Genomic DNA, 20,620 nt, shown 5'->3' with positions numbered 1-20,620 from the left:
CATAGGTCGGTCCTGACAAACCCAGAAACAACATCAGGACAAAACTGAGATTGAAACCAATTATCCTAGGTTTCTAAGATGACTAAGGAATGCAACTCCACAGAGAACTACCCTAGCCTTATGTGGCAGATTTAACACCTCTCCATCAATACTTACATAATGTACAAATTTCATCGACAAAGGCCTTCTTAGAAATGTTATTTTCTCCCAACAATTCCAACCATACACCAACAGAATTAGTTAATGCTGACTCAGCACATTGAGTTGAAGCCTCAGGGCCTCTGTTCCGAGAGCCCGATGGATCCAACACCACAATTGATGGCAAGGTAATTGCAGACAGAATTCTTCATAAGGCATAGAATAATGCACATATTTCAGAACACAGAAACACACATGCAATAAGAATGTCACTTACATCATTGATGGCCAAATTACAACTCCCCAAAGAATCCCCACGTTCAACTTGTAGCATCCAGAAGGGACAAACCAGTGATGCTGATCACAGTCAACATGTGCAGCAAGCCAAGCAGCCACGCATTAAATAACGGAAGTGCTAATCTAAATGAACCAAGTCAAGGCCAGTGAACATTCAGCCATGTTGGTTTGATGTGTTTAATCCAAGCTAAGATGCAGATGACACAATACTCCAAAACAAGTGTTCATGCAAGGGCAGAGATCCCAGAGCTTGACTGTTGTATCTCCATGACAACCTAGTGCAATCCTGTTCAGGAGCAACTTGTTGAGTAGTAGAACACAAAATGAAAATGAACAAAAAACGAATTATGTGCAATACATGATGAACTCCATATTCGACGTAATAAGCGCCCACCGTGATATTTGCTAATATATTGGCCAGTGAACAATCCCAATTAGCATCCCTTCCGATAGATCAATGTACACAACACTTATTTATTCATGTATAAAACGAACTCCATTGTTATAGGCACCCTTAATTACGGGCAATTAAATTCCAAAAATATGTATCTCTCGTATATAAACATTTCAGGCTGTCAGTATAAACCACGAAATTTATCTTTCGACTCTGTTTTTTTTTCACCAAAATAATATTCTAATAAGACCCCCTATTTCTAATTTTGAGAGTGCCCTGGGCGCTTATTACGGTATGTTCGCTATAACCAGATTTCACTTCCAGATAAAGGTGTTCACAATGCTTAGTAGAAAATAATTAAGTCCAGAGTCGCAATTTATCAGCATCAACAGATCCATTTCATGGCTGAAATACACAATATTCACTCAGATTTCACAGTCAGAATGAAATGTCTACACGCAATGTTCACTTAGACTCCCTAACTAATTGTGTGAGCTTCGCCTGTCAGCGTCCTGGTGTCTGCAATACAACCATGGTTTGTTGGACAGTCAATCTGATGTAGAGGTATCATATGACTGCTGGTTCTGTAGTAGAGTCACTTGCACCAAGTTATCAGAACATCACTTGTCAAGTCAGTGGAACATCACTTGCACCAAGTTATCAGAACATCACTTGTCCAGTCAGCAGAACATCAATTGTCAAGTTATTAGAACATCACTTGTTAAGTTATCAGAACATCATTTGCACCAAGTTATCAGAACATCACTTGTCAAGTCAGCAGAACATCATTTGCATCAAGTCAGTAGGACATCATTTGCATCAAGTCAGCAGAACATCATTTGCATCAAGTCAGCAGAACATCATTTGCATCAAGTCAGCCGGACATCATTTGCATCAAGTCAGTAGAACATCATTTGCATCAAGTCAGTAGGACATCATTTGCATCAAGTCAGTTGAACATCATTTGCATCAAGTCAGTAGAACATCATTTCCATCAAGTCAGTAGAACATCAATTGTTAAGTTATCAGAACATCATTTGCACCAAGTTATCAGAACATCACTTGTCAAGTCAGCAGAACATCATTTGCATCAAGTCAGCAGAACATCATTTGCATCAAGTCAGTAGAACATCATTTGCATGAAGTCAGTAGAACATCATTTGCATCAAGTCAGCAGAACATCATTTGCATCAAGTCAGTCGAACATCATTTGCATCAAGTCAGTAGGACATCACTTGCATCAAGTCACAAGAGCACCACTTCCACTAAGAACTAGTCCACGGGCAACTATTATAGGTCAGTGGCTGACTGCTGACTGCTCAGTGTTCAGGACTAAGTGACCACATCTACAGTAGCTCACCTACATCCCATGACATTACCAGGAATGTGTATATGCAAAGCCAGCTCTACTGTCTTGAATCTATCTACAACCAACCAAACAACAGAATACATTGATTCTCTAAGTTCTCTGACCATTTGTAATATCTTGCTTTAACTTTGTTAACTTTGAGTAATTACAATAGATTCTACAACAATAATTAAGTAGAGTAGAGGTCATATAAACAGACATTCTAAATACAGTTGTAGTTTTCTTTGAACGTGTACTTGAAGAGCTATCAATAAATCTGCTTATTGAGCCTCAGAGGTTAATTTTACCCTTGGCCAACATGCTAATTCCTTCAAAACATCCAATTTTACATCTTCCTTTGGCAATTACTTTGTGAATCACTTTGTCAATGGATCTGGTGACCTGAAACTTCACAGTGCTCAAAGAAATTAAGATTTGTTAACAAATGTTCCATTGTTCCCCCGACTGAGTTTGTTAACTGATATTAATCATGAAAACCTTCAGCGAAGGTCATTGTTGGAAGGGAAGTAACCAATGGTCTCTTTATCATGTATACTACAAATGTTTTTCATGAGATGACTTGAGCATTTAATTTTTTTTCTTAAAGTGTACTTTTATTTCCACAATTATTAAACCACAATCCTTTGTTTGAGCAAAAGTCTGTAAATCAAGGGATCAAAGCTTGAGGCCTCATGTCAAAAATATAAGTGTCTGGTTACTTGATTTAGTACCTGTTAATATTCAGGGGCGGTGGGGTAGCCTAGTGATTAAAGCGTTCACTCATCCCAGCTAAAGACCAGGGTTTGATTCCCGACATGGTTTTAGTGTTGTGTGTGGTTTGTAACATACTTAGAGGATGTATTCAATGAGTAAAATATAGTCATAACAAAGAGTTTATGTTTAGTAACAATAACAACTCACATCCAGCTATGTGTGTGACCATATATGGCCTCTATTGCCCAAAATGTTGTTTTTTTCCAGGAGTTGTAATGACAATCTTATCATCTGATATTCTTCTCTTACTTTAATGTTGTCAATAAGCATTATTTTTTTGGAAATCCTATAATTTAAGACAGTAAACTACGTTTATAATGAACCCGCTTATAACGAACTGACAGATATACCAAACTCATCATTTGGTCCCAGCCATTTGCTGCATATAACGAACTGCACTTATAACAAACTAAAATTAGAGGTCACTTTGAGTTTGTTATAACGATAATTTACTGTATGTTGAAGTTTTGCTATTATTTTAAGCAATCTGAATTCAAAAGCAGCAAGTCATTTTAAAGTGATGCATTGAAGTTCAGGGTCCAACATCATGTAAGTCAAACAAAATTCTGGAAGGACGAGAGACATGCTCATGTGGACAACCAATTTAACCAATCGAAATGCAGAAATTCTTCAGCAGATCCTTCCTGTTGACATGTGAAAATAAAACTTAATTTCTGACCCCAAAATTGTATTTCAGAGCATGTTTCTCAAATCAATAACATTACACTTAATGACTGCCAGGCATTGCACGTAAATCACAACAGATTACAAAAATCATGTGTTATTATTAAATTACTTCCTTGCATGTTTAAGAGGTTTGATAACAACTTCAGTGCTGAAACATTTCAACAACACACAATCACAGACATGGGCCTGACCAGAGGAACTCTTCACACAAGCTGGAGTCTTCTCCCACAGTCCACACCCACATAGCATCTGGTCAGGGCAATATAAGGGAGGCAAAGACAGTCCCCATACACAACTGTGATACTACAGGTTACATCCCCAAACTGCTCTTTAAAATACAGCAAAAAACATTGACTCTGACTCTTCCCACATGCGAGCAGAGCACACTTTACTGTGTGAATGTTGGTGCTATACAAGCGTATATATTATTATTATCATCATGATCATCATCATCATTATTACCCAAATGGTAAGCACAGTAGAGATGACATGCACTGTGACCCTGGTGAAGACACAAGGTCCAAGTTTGTGTGACATGGACCATAGCATGGCATTTTGTCTGTAAATACTCTTCAAACTGAACCCTGATCACAGTGAGCGAGTGAGTAAACTTAACGTCACATCGGCAATATTTCAGCTGTACCATGGCCAGTAACAGCCTGGGTCTTCCTTCTACATGGCCAGGGGCGGTGAGGTAGCCTAGTGGATAAAGCGTTCACACATCATGCTGGTTCAGTTTCCCACCTGGGTACAATATGTGAAGCCCATTTCTGACGCCCCCGCCGTGATATTGTTGGAATATAGCTATAAGTGGCATCAAACCATACTCACTCATGTATACATGGTCATACACAAAGAAATGTGACCTTTTTCTTCAGAATTGTTTGACAGCGTTGACTTTGGACCAAGTATTCATCAGCAATGGCTCTCTGAGGTCCTATCTCTTAACCTTTAGCCTGCTGAATTGTTTTCACACTTCTTACCCCTGCCTGCTGGATTAATTTTAGCATAAGGCGCTCTAAAGAGGGTGGGTGATTTCAAACAGTTGGTGCTTGATTATACATGATGAGAAAACACATTCTGACTGTCACTTTCATGATCTGGTAAGCAACGCTTTGATTGGTTGGATGAAAGGTCATTTTGACGTGACCCGTAATGGGATGTCCTCAGATCTTTGTTTAGCGATAGTGAGAACTAAGATCTGATTTTAATGAGATTGATGATAACAAACTTGAGTGACAAAAAACTTGCCATAATCCTCATGAAGAGGTCTCTGTCAAAAGCACAGTCAATGTACAATCCTGTCTGTGTCAGTGAGTGAGTCAGTGACCTTTGTTTTACGCTGTTTTCAACAATATTCCAGCAATATCATGGCGGGGGACAACAGAAATGGGCTTCACACAGTGTACCCATGTCAGGAATCGAACCCAGATCTTTGGCGAAATGTTCTCACTGGTTAAATGTTTCGAACCCAACCTCATTTCAAGCAAGTGTTCATTACCTCAGGCCTCCCGGGGCTAGGAGAGAAATCAGGGAAATGGCATGTTTAAAGGTGCAATTAAAAGTGAGGTGAAATGGGGGTTTTAATCGCATCCAAAATTATTTCACTTATATAGCGACTTGCATGCAAGTATGTGGGTCTGTGTGTGTGGCTGCTTGTACTAGCCCAGACCGATTTTATAGTGCTAACCCAGTGAGATACCACGCCACAATTTAACATGAATACCCCACTCAAACACAGTATACTGACTCTGAGCCGACCAGTCCTTGTTTGAGCCCTTAATGCCGAACACCAGAGAGGGTAACAACAAGTACCATCTTTTAACGATGCGACCAGGGATGGAACCCCAGACCTTCCACTCTCTAGGCAGAATCTATCACTAGACCACGGAGGTGGTACCATCAGTTACAGTGAGATTTAATCAACATATGTTAACAAGCCAAAGTAACAATTCCCATTATCCCTCCACTACTGTTTTCAGACAACATAGTTCAGAGAGCCAATCAATCATAGCCACATTATTTTTTAAGTGTCAGTCTTCCGTGTATGATCTTATACTGGAGTATTTACATCGAAATTGAAATTCCCCCACACTGCTTATCGAACATCTAAATCTTGGCATGAAAGTGTTTCACAGATTGACCAGCTTCAAGGCTTACATCACAGATTGATCACTACGATCGATTTCCATGAAAACATGAACAGTTCATAAACATAGCACTTACTGCATTACATGACAAGGTAACACTAAGATCAGGACCAGCTTGCACAAAGCAATCTTAGCGCTAAGATGATCGTAACTCCCATACTTTAGCATAGGCTTACAATAGTCTTAGCACTTGGATCGCTTTGTGCAAGTGGGCACAGGTCATAAATAATTCCTTAAATATCCACAGAACGTCAAAGACAAATTATTAGTTATTTTACACACTTTGTCCTAATTCCACAACAAATTATTTGTTCATTCAAACGCTTCTTCTTCTTTTTTTCATATTCTAAAATGAAATCTTTATAAAAACGTGTTCAAAAATTAAATTCTCATAAATTTAAGACTGTATTACAAAATGCATTACCCACTCATAATACCATGGTGACACTGGGTTCTCATTTGATATTTAAGGCTTGTTAGTCAGTAAATAACTTTTTAATATTAAGTCAATCAATTATTTTCAAAATATTTTTTTAGCTCCAGAATGTGACAAGCCCACTAAAAGCATGAGTACTTGCAGCCACTCATTCGGGTCAGTGTGGCAGTCAGGAACAGCACTATATCATTGTCCTGTCCTTCCATACATCCATCCTCACTTTGGGGGCTGGGCAGCTGGACTTGGACACCTCCTCTAATGACGACACATGTTCAACTGTCCATTAACTTTCTACTCCCCTCTCATAAAGTAACATGGAGGTTTTACAGCAGTAATTATAAATGACTTGTTCTTGCTGCAGGGTGAACAAACTGAATAGCAAAAGCTTCCATCACATTTTTCAAATTCAACTTTAACCCTGTAGAAGGATTTCATGTTAGAGTCTAGTTTCTTTCATCAAACACAACAAATTATACTTTCTTTATAACAATGTACTTATTCCCAACCTCAACATGTTATAATGGGCCATATCCTCATGTTATGTCCAGTCCTGGTGTCACCAACTCATGTCCTTATTCCCCACCTCAGCATGCTGTAATGGGCCATATCCTCATGTAATGTCCAGTCCTGGTATCACCAACTTATGTGCTTATTCCCCACCTCAACATGTTATAATGGGCCATATCTTCATGTAATGTCCAGTCCTGGTGTCACCAACTTATGTGCTTATTCCCCTCCTCAACATGCTATAATGGGCCATATCTTCATGTTATGTACAGTCCTGGTAGAACCAACTCATGTCCTTATTCCCCACCTCAACATGCTATAATGGGCCATATCTTCATGTAATGTCCAGTCCTGGTAGAACCAACTTATGTACTTATTCCCCTCTTCAACATGCTATAATGGGCCTTATCTTCATGTAATGTCCAGTTCCATCAGGACAAAGCTGACCTCTTGGTGCCCATAGCTGCAGGCTCCTGTAGCTTCACAGCCCATATTTGATGTCACAAAGAGACAGCGCTGCCGCCTCCTCTCTATTCAGTCTCTATTGATCCTGGCCACTTGACAAACAATAGCAGCTAATTGCCAGGGACACTTCTCATGCAGTGGGGGTGTACTTCAAAACTTGTGCATCTGATATTGAAAGACCTGCTGAGTTTCGTGCAACCATTACAAGTCTGCACAGAGAGAAATTGGTCATTTACGTGTGGAATTTCCTGCTAAAAGCATTTATTCAGCTCAATTTTCTCAATTTTATTTCACTTCAAAGTTAATGGAGGGCTCTGGGCTTTTTGTTATTCAAAGTTTGAAAGTCTTCTACAGGTGAGCAATGACACGTGAGTAGACAGGCATACCTCCAGCATACACAGCAAAAACAAAAAATGCAATGTAGAAAGTTGGCTGAAACAACAGTTTGGAAATAAGCTCTCAGAATTAAAAAATTGAAGATCTATCTTATGGAATGGACGAGGCAAATGAGTCAGGTTATTTCTCCAGCCAGCTACTGAGCTTCATCAAGTAGAAACACAATTCTCCTCATGTTTTGTTGAAAACGCTAAGTCTCCTTTCATTACCCCCATTCCTCCCCCTCCCCCCCATCCTCCCTTCCCCCACTTAACCATAATGGTGCTATTAGGTGCATAAATTACCATTCTATTACACTGAGAGTGTAAGGCAAGGTTAACAAACCCTTTGCCATGAATCATCTCAAGTTTCCATGGTTACTAGACTTGGCAGCAGATTACTATCCTAATTATAACTCAGTGATTGTATTAATAGTTTCAATAATCTCCAGAAACAAAATGGCTGAAAAAATAAACCAAATTCTATGAAAGTATCAATAGCTTCAATATTCTAAGACAAATTAATGACTTTCAAAAGAATATCTCAATTCATCGATCAACGATGACGGAACTCATCAATAACGATGAAAACATAAAGAAGGGGACTATCATATGTCCAGATCGGAAGGACCGCATCCCGCCTGATGGAACACAGGTCAAGCCGAGCCATCAAGGATGTCATCAATTCAAAAGATGGAACAGTTCTCAAGCTACCAATAACACATCATACAGAATGTCAAACAGACTTCCTACATTCAAGCCTACCGAGAGGAACAGTAGATTGAACAGGGATGGATCATTTGCAACCTCTCGCACTCTCTTTGATCCTGTCAAGGCACGTGTTTGTGACACGTAACAGAAGTCATACAACCATTTGCAGTTTTTTATGCTGTCGCTTTGGCATCACTTCACATTGTACAAAAATGAAGTCGTACATGGTTAAAAAACTGCACATTTTTCTGTTATGTTCTTAGAAACTTTGCTAATTCAAAATCTGTCTTGTTTTCCATTGAGACAAGAACAAAGTGATCACAGATCTATCTTGTTATTAAAGACAAGAATTTTGTATAAACAAACTTATCTTGTTATCAATTAAGACAAGAGTTATGTGATATCCATCAAGACATTAGGAATAGTACTATGTGATAACAGATGTGTCATGTTATCGAGACAATAATTGTGTGATAACAGATATATCTTGTTATCCATCAAGAAAAGCATTGTGGGATAAGAGACATATTTCCTTGTCTATGAAGAATTTCTGTCATTGAGCCTTTCTGTGAGAGAGTGAGTGAGTTGTGTCTAATGCCGCTTGTAACAGTATTCCAGTTATATCACGGCATGTCAGCTTAATGTGGGAGGAAAGCCCGAAGTGATGAAGGTCTGAGACGTTTACCACTTCGGTGAAACCCACGAGTACAGGTATGGTGCTGACAAACCTATAAACATAATGGGGGGAAAACCAGGATTTGAACCCACAATCATAGGTTTCTTCATGCCCAAAGGACGCAACTCTGCACAGCAAATCACAGGGGCTTAGACAACTGGGCCACCCGTGACCCCGGTGACCCTTTCTGTGATTTGAGTGATCACATACTGTGACTGTATTAATGTAACATCTAAAGTCATTACTACCACAATTCATTAACAATACATGGTACTTCAAATTTAATAAGAAGCAATTGTATGCCTAACTTCCCCTGTATGCTTATCATCCCCTGTACGCCTAACTTCGCCTGTACGCCTAACTTCTCCTGTACACCCAACTTCCCCTGTATGCCTAACTTCCCCTGTACGCCTGACTTCCCCTGTATGCCTAACTTCCCCTGTATGTCTAACTTCCCCTGTATGTCTAGCTTCCCCTGTATGCCTAACTTCCCCTGTGCCCCTAGCTTCCCCTGTACGCCTAACTTCTCCTGTACACCCAACTTCCCCTGTATGCCTAACTTCCCCTGTACGCCTAACTTCCCCTGTATGCCTGACTTCCCCTGTATGCCTAACTTCCCCTGTATGCCTAACTTCCCCTGTATGTCTAGCTTCCCCTGTACGCCTAGCTTCCCCTGTACGCCTAACTTCCCCTGTATGCCTAACTTCCCCTGTATGTCTAGCTTCCCCTATACCCCTAGCTTCCCCTGTACTCCTAACTTCCCCTGTGCCCCTAGCTTCCCCTGTACTCCTAACTTCCCCTGTACGCCTAACTTCCCCTGTACGCCTAACTTCCCCTGTATGTCCAGCTTCCCCTGTACACCTAGCTTCCCCTGTACGCCTAGCTTTCCCTGTATGCCTAACTTCCCCTGGACGCCTAACATCCCATGTACACCTAACTTCCCCTGTACACCCAACTTCCCCTATACGTCTAACTTCCCCTGTACGCCTAACTTCCCCTGTACGCCTAGCTTCCCCTGTATGCCTAACTTCCCCTGTACGCCTAGCTTCCCCTGTATGCCTAACTTCCCCTGTACGCCTAGCTTCCCCTGTATGCCTAACTTCCCCTGTACACCCAACTTCCCCTGTACGTCTAACTTCCCCTGTATGCCTAACTTCCCCTGTATGCCTAACTTCCCCTGTATGCCTAACTTCCCCTGTACGCCTAGCTTCCCCTGTACGCCTAGCTTCCCCTGTATGCCTAACTTCCCCTGTACGCCTAGCTTCCCCTGTATGCCTAACTTCCCCTGTACACCCAACTTCCCCTGTACGTCTAACTTCCCCTGTATGCCTAACTTCCCCTGTACGCCTAGCTTCCCCTGTATGCCTAACTTCCCCTGTACACCCAACTTCCCCTGTACGTCTAACTTCCCCTGTATGCCTAACTTCCCCTGTATGCCTAGCTTCCCCTGTATGCCTAACTTCCCCTGTATGCCTAGCTTCCCCTGTATGCCTAACTTCCCCTGTACACCCAACTTCCCCTGTATGCCTAGCTTCCCCTGTATGCCTAACTTCCCCTGTATGCCTAGCTTCCCCTGTATGCCTAACTTCCCCTATACGCCTAAATTACCCTGTATGCCTAGCTTCCCCTGTATGCCTAACTTCCCTTATATGCCTAGCTTCCCCTGTACGCCTAACTTCCCCTGTAGCCTAACTTCCCCTGTACAATGTGTTGCAAGCCGTGAAGAGCCGGGGTAGAATAGGTCTTCAACAACCCATGCTTGCTGTAAAAGGGGACTATGCTTGTCATAAGAGGTAACTAACATGATCGGTTGGCCAGACTTGTTGACTTGGTTGATGGTGCATCGTATCCCAATTGCGTGGATCGATGCTCATGATGTCAATCACTGCATTGTCTGAACCAGACTTGATTATTTACAGACCGCCGTCATATAGCTGGAATATTGCTGAGTGTGGCGTTAAACACCAAACCAACCAAACCAAAAGCATGTTAAAGCCCTTGCCCATGATAAAACTGTGAAGTTGAGTATAATGCTAGATCGTCAGATGAAAGGCTGCCTCATCTGGAGCCATCACTAATACCTCCACAGTAACCCCACAGCTGCAAATGAAACCTGTTAAAAATAACTGTCCAATTAATTTCAAACGAGAAGGAGAATTTTAATCCGGTTTCAAGAAGCCACAAAGAGTCGGTTCAATATGGATGCATGCAATGGAACGCAGTTTGTGAACCCTTGTAAGTAAATTAAAGTTCTGTGTCAGCCAGCATGGTTATTTCAGGCCACCATCTACAGGGATTGCTTCAGGAAGTGAGATGTAACAAATTACAGCCGAGGTAATGGGTAGTAGGTCTGAGGTGAGCAAGTTGATCGCTGGGAGGCCGAGCTCTCAGGTCCAGATGGATGAAGAAGTGCTTCTCCTTTAGTTCTAAAAATAATGTTGTCATTTCTAATTTGTTGTGTTGTAAACTAAAACTTAAACTATCCTTTGATACTGAAATTATCTTCAGAAACATTTGTTAACAAGCTCCATCCTGACATTCTGCCCGGTAGTCTTGCACAAAGAAGGAGACAGTATGTCAGTCTAGTGGATCAGGTGTTGGCTCATTCCAAGGAAGGCCCTGGTTCAAATCCCCACATGAGTACAATGTAGGGCTGGGACGAGTCCAAGTTTACTACCCGGGTACCCACACCCCTATTATCCGACCCTACCCGGGTACCCACACCCCTATTATCCGACCTTACCCAGGTACCCACACCTATATTATCCAACCCCACCCGGGTACCTACACCCCTATTATCCATCCCTACCCGGGTACCCACACCCCTATTATCCAACCCTACCCGGGTACCCACACCCCTATTATCCAACCCTACCCGGGTACCAACACCCCTATTATCCAACCCTACCCGGGTACCCACACCCCTATTATCCGACCTTACACGGGTACCCACACCCCTATTATCCAACCCTACCCGGGTACCCACACCCCTATTATCAGACCCTATCCGGGTACCCATACCCCTATTATCTGACCCTACCCAGGTACCCACACCCATATTACCCGACCCTACCTGGGTACCCACATCCATATTATCCAACCCTACCCAGGTACCCACACCCCTATTATCCGACCTTACCCGGGTACCCATACCCCTATTATCCAACCCTACCCGGGTACCCACACCCATATTATCCGACCCTACCCGGGTACCCATACCCCTATTATCCGACCCTACCCGGGTACCCACACCCCTATTATCCAACCTTACCCGGGTACCCACACCCCTATTATCCAACCCTACCCGGGTACCTACACCCATATTATCCAACCCTACCTGGGTACCCACACCCATATTATTCGACCCTACCCGGGTACCCATACCCCTATTATCCAACCCTACCAGGGTACCCACACCCCTATTATCCGACCTTACCCGGGTACCCACACCCATATTATCCAACCCTACCCGGGTACCCACACCCATATTATCCAACCCTACCCGGGTATCCACACCCATATTATCCAACCCTACCCGGGTACCCACACCCCTATTGTCCGACCCTACCCGGGTACCAATACCCCTATTATCCGACCCTACCCGGGTATCCACACCCCTATTACCCGACCCTACCCGGGTACCCATACCCTTATTATCCGACCCTACCCGGGTACCCACACCCCTATTACCCGACCCTACCTGGGTACCCACACCCCTATTATCCGACCCTACCCGGGTACCCACACCCCTATTATCTGACCCTACCCAGGTACCCACACCCCTATTACCTGACCCTACCTGGGTACCCACACCCATATTATCCGACCCTACCCGGGTACCCACACCCCTATTACCCGACCCTACCCGGGTACCCACGCCCCTATTACCCGACCCTACCCAGGTACCAGCTGCTGGTGTCAAGAGATAGGTACAAAATGTCCGATTGGGAATAGTTTGACAGTAGCCCAGGCAGAATGTATTCAGATACACATATAAAACAATGTGGTCATGCATACACTCGACTGAAGTTTTAGCTTTGTTCAAACATATATAAGTCAGAAGGAACATGTTCATAGTCATAAAGAAATGCGAGACTTAAAATTGTTGTGTAACCATGTAGTTATAGTGAATTTTTGTCATGAAACAATATATCACGTGACTAACCACTGGTTGGGGTAGTCCTGTGGGTACCCGGGCCCTACTCAGTACCCACCCAACCCGAGAACCTGAGTTACCCGTCCCAGCCCTAGTACAATGTATGGAGTCCATTTCTGGCGTCACCCACAGTGTTGTTGCTGGAATATTGCTAAACACAGCAATAAATATGGCATAAACTTCGGCATGGCTTCTCAGTAGGCCAGCAACATAACCTGGCATAAGTCTGTCATAGTACAAACAGACACGCAAGCACGCACGCACACACGCACTTGGATGCACATCACGACCAAAGTGAAATAGGAAATCTGAGGCAATGACTCCAGGTATATGAAGTCATGGGATATATACACAAATTATCAGCTTAGAACGACATCCTTTTATTCCAGATCTTAACTTCTGGTTTAATCCTAAATGTCCAAACAATTTTCTCAGTCACTGCTAGAATTAGCAGGATATCCTAGGACCAGACATGGGGAAATCCTTGTAATTTCAATAAAAGCTGTCATCAGCAACCACAGCAACCAAGTCACAGAGCCTGACTGACAGATGCCAATTTCAGCGAGTTACTGCGACAAGCATGGGGTGCTGAGGATCACACAGGAGCCCCAAGGGCGTCATTGACATATTGTGAGTGAAAATATCATCCTCACAAACCTCCACCTGAGGTATATGGTCCCTGCCTCAGCACTCTACAGCATGAAGGGGTAGAAACGTTCATTTGGATTAAAGGGGCATTTTCCATTTTTTTTGGCATTTCCCACAACAGCATGCAAATGGTAGAGTGGTATTGGCCCCCACACACCCTTCACATGGGGCGAAAGTGTGGGTGAATGAGTGAGACGTGGTAAGGTTAAACATTACCAAGATTATTGCACTCATATAGTGACATGCATGCACGTATGTGTGGGGGACTGTTTGTAATAGTCAGAACTAGCCCACTCAGATACAATGCAGCAGTTTAACATGGACACCCCACTCAGACAGAGTATAATGACTCCGAGCCAACCAGCCCTTCTTTTAGCCTCTTAATGCCTAGCTCCCGGCAGGGCAACAAAAAGTACAATCTTTTAAAGTTTTCTCGTTTGACACGGCCAGTTGGCGTGACACCCAACGCACTCACTCACTCACTCACTCAACTCACCCAACTCACCCAACTCACTCACCCACCCACCCACCCACCCACTCACCCACCCACTCACTCACTCAACTCACCCAACTCACTCACTCACTCACCCACCCACCCCACTCACCCCTCCACTCACCCACTCACCCACCCACCCCACTCACCCCTCCACTCACCCACTCACTCACCCACCAACCAACTCACCCATCCACTCACTCACTCACTCACTCACCAACCCACTCACCTACCCATCCACTCACCCACTCACTCACTCACTCACTCACTCACTCACCCACCAACCCACTCACCCACCCATCCACTCACCCATCCACTCACCCATCCACTCACCCACTCACTCACTCACCCACCAACCCACTCACCCACCCATCCACTCACCCACTCACTCACTCACTCACCCACCAACCAACCCATTAACCCACTCACTCACTCACTCACCCAGCCCACTCATCCATCCACTCACTCACTCACTCACCCACCAACCCACTCACCCACCCACTCACTCACTCATTCACTCGCTCACCCACCCCACTCATCCATCCACTCACCCACCAACCCACTCACTCTCTCACTCACTCACCCATCCACTCACTCACTCACTCACTCACCCATCCACTCACCCACTCACTCACTCACTCACCCACCAACCCACCAACCCACTCACCCACTCACTCACCCACCAACACACTCACCCACCCACCCGAGACCAGTCTCTGTCTAAATCCTCTATCATAAACATAACCAGCCCAAAGGATGAGATAGGATAAGGCTCTTGTGGGAACATTTAAATGTCAAATTTCAAAATTGCAGAAAATTTTGGTATTATGGCACGTAAATTTCCATACATATTGCAAAGTCTGACAAACAGCCTTTCTTCCTGCATTACACTTGCCAGTCACAACTTCTGACACGATCAATTACATACACATGGTAAAAGGAGTGGAGAAAGCCTGTGTTTTGAGCTTCAAGTGAACATCAAAGACAGTGTCTGTCACACCAAGATGAGTCTTATCACCATATATATATGTTCTGGGTTTTTTCAACATCTAAGAAAATCAGCTTGTCAGTCAAAGTCATGATCATATTCAAATAGTCGTAAATGCTTCCTGAAGACCTCGGGAAATCTGCATATTTGACAAATTTTAGCACTGTCTATACATTTTTTATTATCATGAATTTAAAACATGCAAATATTGCAATGAACAATTCTAGATAGCTTTCATAATGATTTCTAAGGGTGTTGGGTATTTCTTAAATTATGCACATCAACCAAAAAGACCCATATCTGAAGGTTCTCCACCACTTACACTCAATGACTGGTCCACCTCCACTTACAATAAATGACTGGTCCACCACCACTTACACTAAATGACTGGTCCACCACCACTTACACTAAATGACTGGTCCCCCACTACTTACACTAAATGACTGGTCCACCTCCACTTACAATAAATGACTGGTCCACCACCACTTACAATAAATGACTGGTCCACCACCACTTACAATAAATGACTGGTCCACCACCACTTACAATAAATGACTGGTCCACCACCACTTACACTAAATGACTGGTCCACCACCACTTACAATAAATGACTGGTCCACCACCACTTACAATAAATGACTGGTCCACCACCACTTACAATAAATGACTGGTCCACCACCACTTACAATAAATGACTGGTCCACCACCACTGACACTAAATGACTGGTCCACCACCACTCACAATAAATGACTGTCCACCACCACTTACATTAAATGACTGGTCAACCACAACTTACACTAAATGACTGGTCCACCACAACTTACAATAAATGACTGGTCCACCACCACTCACAATAAATGACTGTCCACCACCACTTACACTAAATGACTGGTCCACCACCACTCACAATAAATGACTGTCCACCACCACTTACAATAAATGACTGGTCCACCACCACTCACAATAAATGACTGTCCACCACCACTCACAATAAATGACTGGTCCACCACCACTTACACTAAATGACTGGTCCACCACCACTCACAATAAATGACTGTCCACCACCACTCAATAAATGACTGTCCACCACCACTTACAATAAATGACTGGTCAACCACCACTTACACTAAATGACTGTCCACCACCACTCACAATAAATGACTGGTCCACCACCACTTACACTAAATGACTGGTCCACCTCCACTTACACTAAATGACTGGTCAACCACAACTTACACTAAATGACTGTCCACCACAACTTACACTAAATGACTGGTCCACCACCACTTACAATAAATGACTGGTCCACCACCACTTACACTAAATGACTGTCCGCCACCACTCACAATAAATGACTGTCCACCACCACTTACAATAAATGACTGGTCAACCACCACTTACACTAAATGACTGTCCACCACCACTCACAATAAATGACTGGTCCACCACCACTTACACTAAATGACTGGTCCACCTCCACTTACACTAAATGACTGGTCAACCACAACTTACACTAAATGACTGTCCACCACAACTTACAATAAATGACTGGTCCACCACAACTTACAATAAATGACTGTCCAACACCACTTACAATAAATGACTGGTCCACCACCACTTACAATAAATGACTGGTCCACCACTACTTACAATAAATGACTGGTCCACCACAACTTACACTAAATGACTGGTCCAAAACCACAATATGTCAACAAGATTAGTGCCAGTCGAATAAACAGGACATTCATTAATTGTAGGGCACAGCCCATTGTGTATAAACAACCAATCATATTCTTTGCATTGTTTAAATTTTAGATAATAGAGAACATAGATGTTAAGCAGAAGAGGTTTGACTCTCAAACCAAGGAGACCTCTCACCCACAGCCCAGAGGGTATTTACTCTCTGTAGCATCCCCAGGAGAAAACCAGCACATCATTTGGAAGGATGAGATTCTGAATATCAGAATCAAACTACCATAATACAACAAAAAGACAAGCAAGAGGATAGTTGCCAAGAGCAATGTTGAGTGTCCTTGATAGACCATATCTACCATGAATCAGACAAGAAAGAGGATAGTTGCCAAGAGCAATGTTGAGGGTCCTTGATAGACCACATCTACAATGAATCAGACAAGCAAGAGGATAGTTGCCAAGTGCCATGTTGAGTGTCCTTGATAGACCACATCCACCATGAATCAGACAAGAAAGAGGATAGTTGCCAAGAGCAATGTTGAGGGTCCTTGATAGACCACATCCACCATGAATCAGACAAGCAAGAGGATAGTTGCCTAGTGCCATGTTGAGGGTCCTTGATAGACCACATCCACCATGAATCAGACAAGCAAGAGGATAGTTGCCTAGTGCCACGTTGAGGGTCCTTGATAGACCACATCCACCATGAATCAGACAAGCAAGAGGATAGTTGCCAAGTGCCATGTTGAGGGTCCTTGATAGACCACATCTACCATGAATCAGACAAGCAAGAGGATAGTTGCCAAGAGCAATGTTGAGGGTCCTTGATAGACCACATCCACCATGAATCAGACAAGCAAGAGGATAGTTGCCTAGTGCCATGTTGAGGGTCCTTGATAGACCACATCCACCATGAATCAGACAAGCAAGAGGATAGTTGCCAAGTGCCATGTTGAGGGTCCTTGATAGACCACATCTACCATGAATCAGACAAGAAAGAGGATAGTTGCCAAGAGCAATGTTGAGGGTCCTTGATAGACCACACCTACCATGAATCAGACAAGCAAGAGGATAGTTGCCAAGTGCCATGTTGAGGGTCCTTGATAGACCACATCTACCATGAATCAGACAAGCAAGAGGATAGTTGCCTAGTGCCATGTTGAGGGTCCTTGATAGACCACATCTACCATGAATCAGACAAGAAAGAGGATAGTTGCCAAGAGCAATGTTGAGGGTCCTTGATAGACCACATCCACCATGAATCAGACAAGCAAGAGGATAGTTGCCTAGTGCCATGTTGAGGGTCCTTGATAGACCACATCTACCATGAATCAGACAAGCAAGAGGATAGTTGCCAAGTGCCATGTTGAGGGTCCTTGATAGACCACATCCACCATGAATCAGACAAGCAAGAGGATAGTTGCCTAGTGCCATGTTGAGGGTCCTTGATAGACCACATCCACCATGAATCAGACAAGCAAGAGGATAGTTGCCAAGAGCAATGTTGAGGGTCCTTGATAGACCACATCCACCATGAATCAGACAAGCAAGAGGATAGTTGCCAAGTGCCATGTTGAGGGTCCTTGATAGACCACATCTACAATGAATCAGACAAGCAAGAGGATAGTTGCCAAGAGCAATGTTGAGGGTCCTTGATAGACCACATCCACCATGAATCAGACAAGCAAGAGGATAGTTGCCTAGTGCCATGTTGAGGGTCCTTGATAGACCACATCCACCATGAATCAGACAAGCAAGAGGATAGTTGCCAAGAGCAATGTTGAGGGTCCTTGATAGACCACATCCACCATGAATCAGACAAGCAAGAGGATAGTTGCCAAGTGCTATGTTGAGGGTCCTTGATAGACCACATCTACAATGAATCAGACAAGCAAGAGGATAGTTGCCAAGAGCAATGTTGAGGGTCCTTGATAGACCACATCCACCATTAATACTGGAGCCATCCATCAGCTGGGTTGTTTAGTGACTAGATCTGTACCCAGTGACGTGCCAGGGACTCTGAACCACAACCTTGGACATGCTATTACCTCTTGTGAAGGAAAACACTGTTTGCAAACTCATCCATCAAAATCACTTTCAATATCTCTAGAAAAGTCCTATTATTCAAATATTCCAAAGTGAATATCTTTGATGTAAATATGCTAAGAGTATGAAATCTTCCCAATGACCTTTGAAGATTTCCAGAATGCTTTGATGAGAAAATGGGACCTGATTATACGTTGCCTATCTCATACAATATCCCCTACACAAACAGTCCTCCTGCTCTCAAGCTGTCAAAGACTGCACTAAATGGACGATCAATCAGAAAGCACTTAAACCAAAGTCAAGCATACACAAGGATGGCATAACTACGGCCTTGCTCCATTTGTAACATGCCTATTGCCCCGGTTGTGGTCAGTGGTCATTGGTCAGTGGTCAGTGCGACAACAGATTAAAGGGCAACCAATTTCGGAAATCTCACATTCGGCCTTGCAGCTTGGGTGCAGTCAGCTGATCAATATATCCCAGCATCCATCTTTACACAATCTACGATGACAAACTTGTCTCATGTTCTCTTATCAACAAATCAATCGACTGATTACTTAATGTTGTTTTCGCTCCAGGTCAGAAAGCTCAATTTCCTAAATGGGACAAAATTGTTAATATTGACAGAAAAGTGGCTTCCCGGGATGAACAGGGCAACTCGTATGTTTGGAAAAAAGTTCAATGTTGCAAGATCGTCACATCTTTTTGTGCTTGCAGGTCAGATCATGCGTCAACACTGGCATCCACATCAGCAGCCACAGCCACCGAAAAGTTTCCTCGTTACTGAAAATTGATTGGCTGGAGAGATAGCATTTCAAACATTTGCACCAGACAGCAGCAAGTTCCGATATCGAAATGTCAGCATTTTTAGAACTCAGACAAAAAATTCAAGGAAAATCTATTTCATTGACAAACACGGGTCTGTAAAGAAAACTGGAAGTGGGGTGTCTGAAGTCTGTATGAACGCCGCAGGTCAAAGACATCATTAACGATTCAGATTGAGTCTTCCTCCCTAACACAACGATTTCTACTTGATTTGTCTTGTAACAAACTACCCAATTTCCTCACAAAAGCCAACATCAGAAAGGCACATCTCAAATTAGTCCTTACAGAAAAAGCCAAGTTTTGGTAATGACATCTGCCAACAGGACAAATCTGCTACGCTTGCAATGGATTGGTTTGTTAGTTTCTGCAGAGCAATACTTTACCAAGTGGATAAGCATGGAAACTGCTCGTTCATCACACGGCTGACCAAATATGAAAAAACGGATGGAGCTGCTTTCAACAAATAATCTAGAAAACTAACAGTCCAGGTTATCAATAACAAATAGCAGGAATCGGCTTGAAAAAGGTCGACATTGTTATAACAAGTTATCCTTCTTAACTTTAGGAAACTGATGGCATGGGTAAAACCTGTAGTAAATCTCCCCGTAGGCAGGAATCTATTACATGGATCACATCCTCGGAGACAAGGAGATGCGGGGACTCAGGGTCGAGGAGCTGCTGGCAGTCAGTGACCTTAATTTTCATAGGTTGCAGTCAGTGTGTCAGGAGAAAGAATAACTCTCGCAATCAGGGTAACTGAAACACTTGTAAAGACATGCCGTCTATAAAGTGATTCCACGCAACCCCCCGTACA

At 43.2% G+C, this 20,620-nt stretch overlaps 2 protein-coding genes across 4 annotated transcripts in view; one reads left to right on the top strand and one right to left on the bottom strand.

Moving 5' to 3' along the window:
• The window catches only part of LOC139465494 (MAGUK p55 subfamily member 7-like), a 102,029-nt gene that overhangs the window by 57,391 nt on the left and 24,018 nt on the right, over nucleotides 1-20,620 (bottom strand). The window lies entirely within an intron of this gene.
• Nucleotides 9,257-10,693, top strand: LOC139465594 (uncharacterized). The gene has a single exon (XM_071247302.1). The coding sequence runs from the start codon at nucleotides 9,257-9,259 to the stop codon at nucleotides 10,691-10,693; it is 1,437 nt and encodes a 478-aa protein (XP_071103403.1).

Source organism: Haliotis cracherodii, unplaced genomic scaffold (genome assembly GCF_022045235.1).
Source record: "Haliotis cracherodii isolate W230 unplaced genomic scaffold, xgHalCrac1.p SCAF_18, whole genome shotgun sequence".
Taxonomy (NCBI): Eukaryota; Metazoa; Mollusca; class Gastropoda; order Lepetellida; family Haliotidae; genus Haliotis; species Haliotis cracherodii.
Note: the sequence above shows the minus strand (reverse complement) of the source record. Positions and strands in the feature narration are given on the sequence as shown.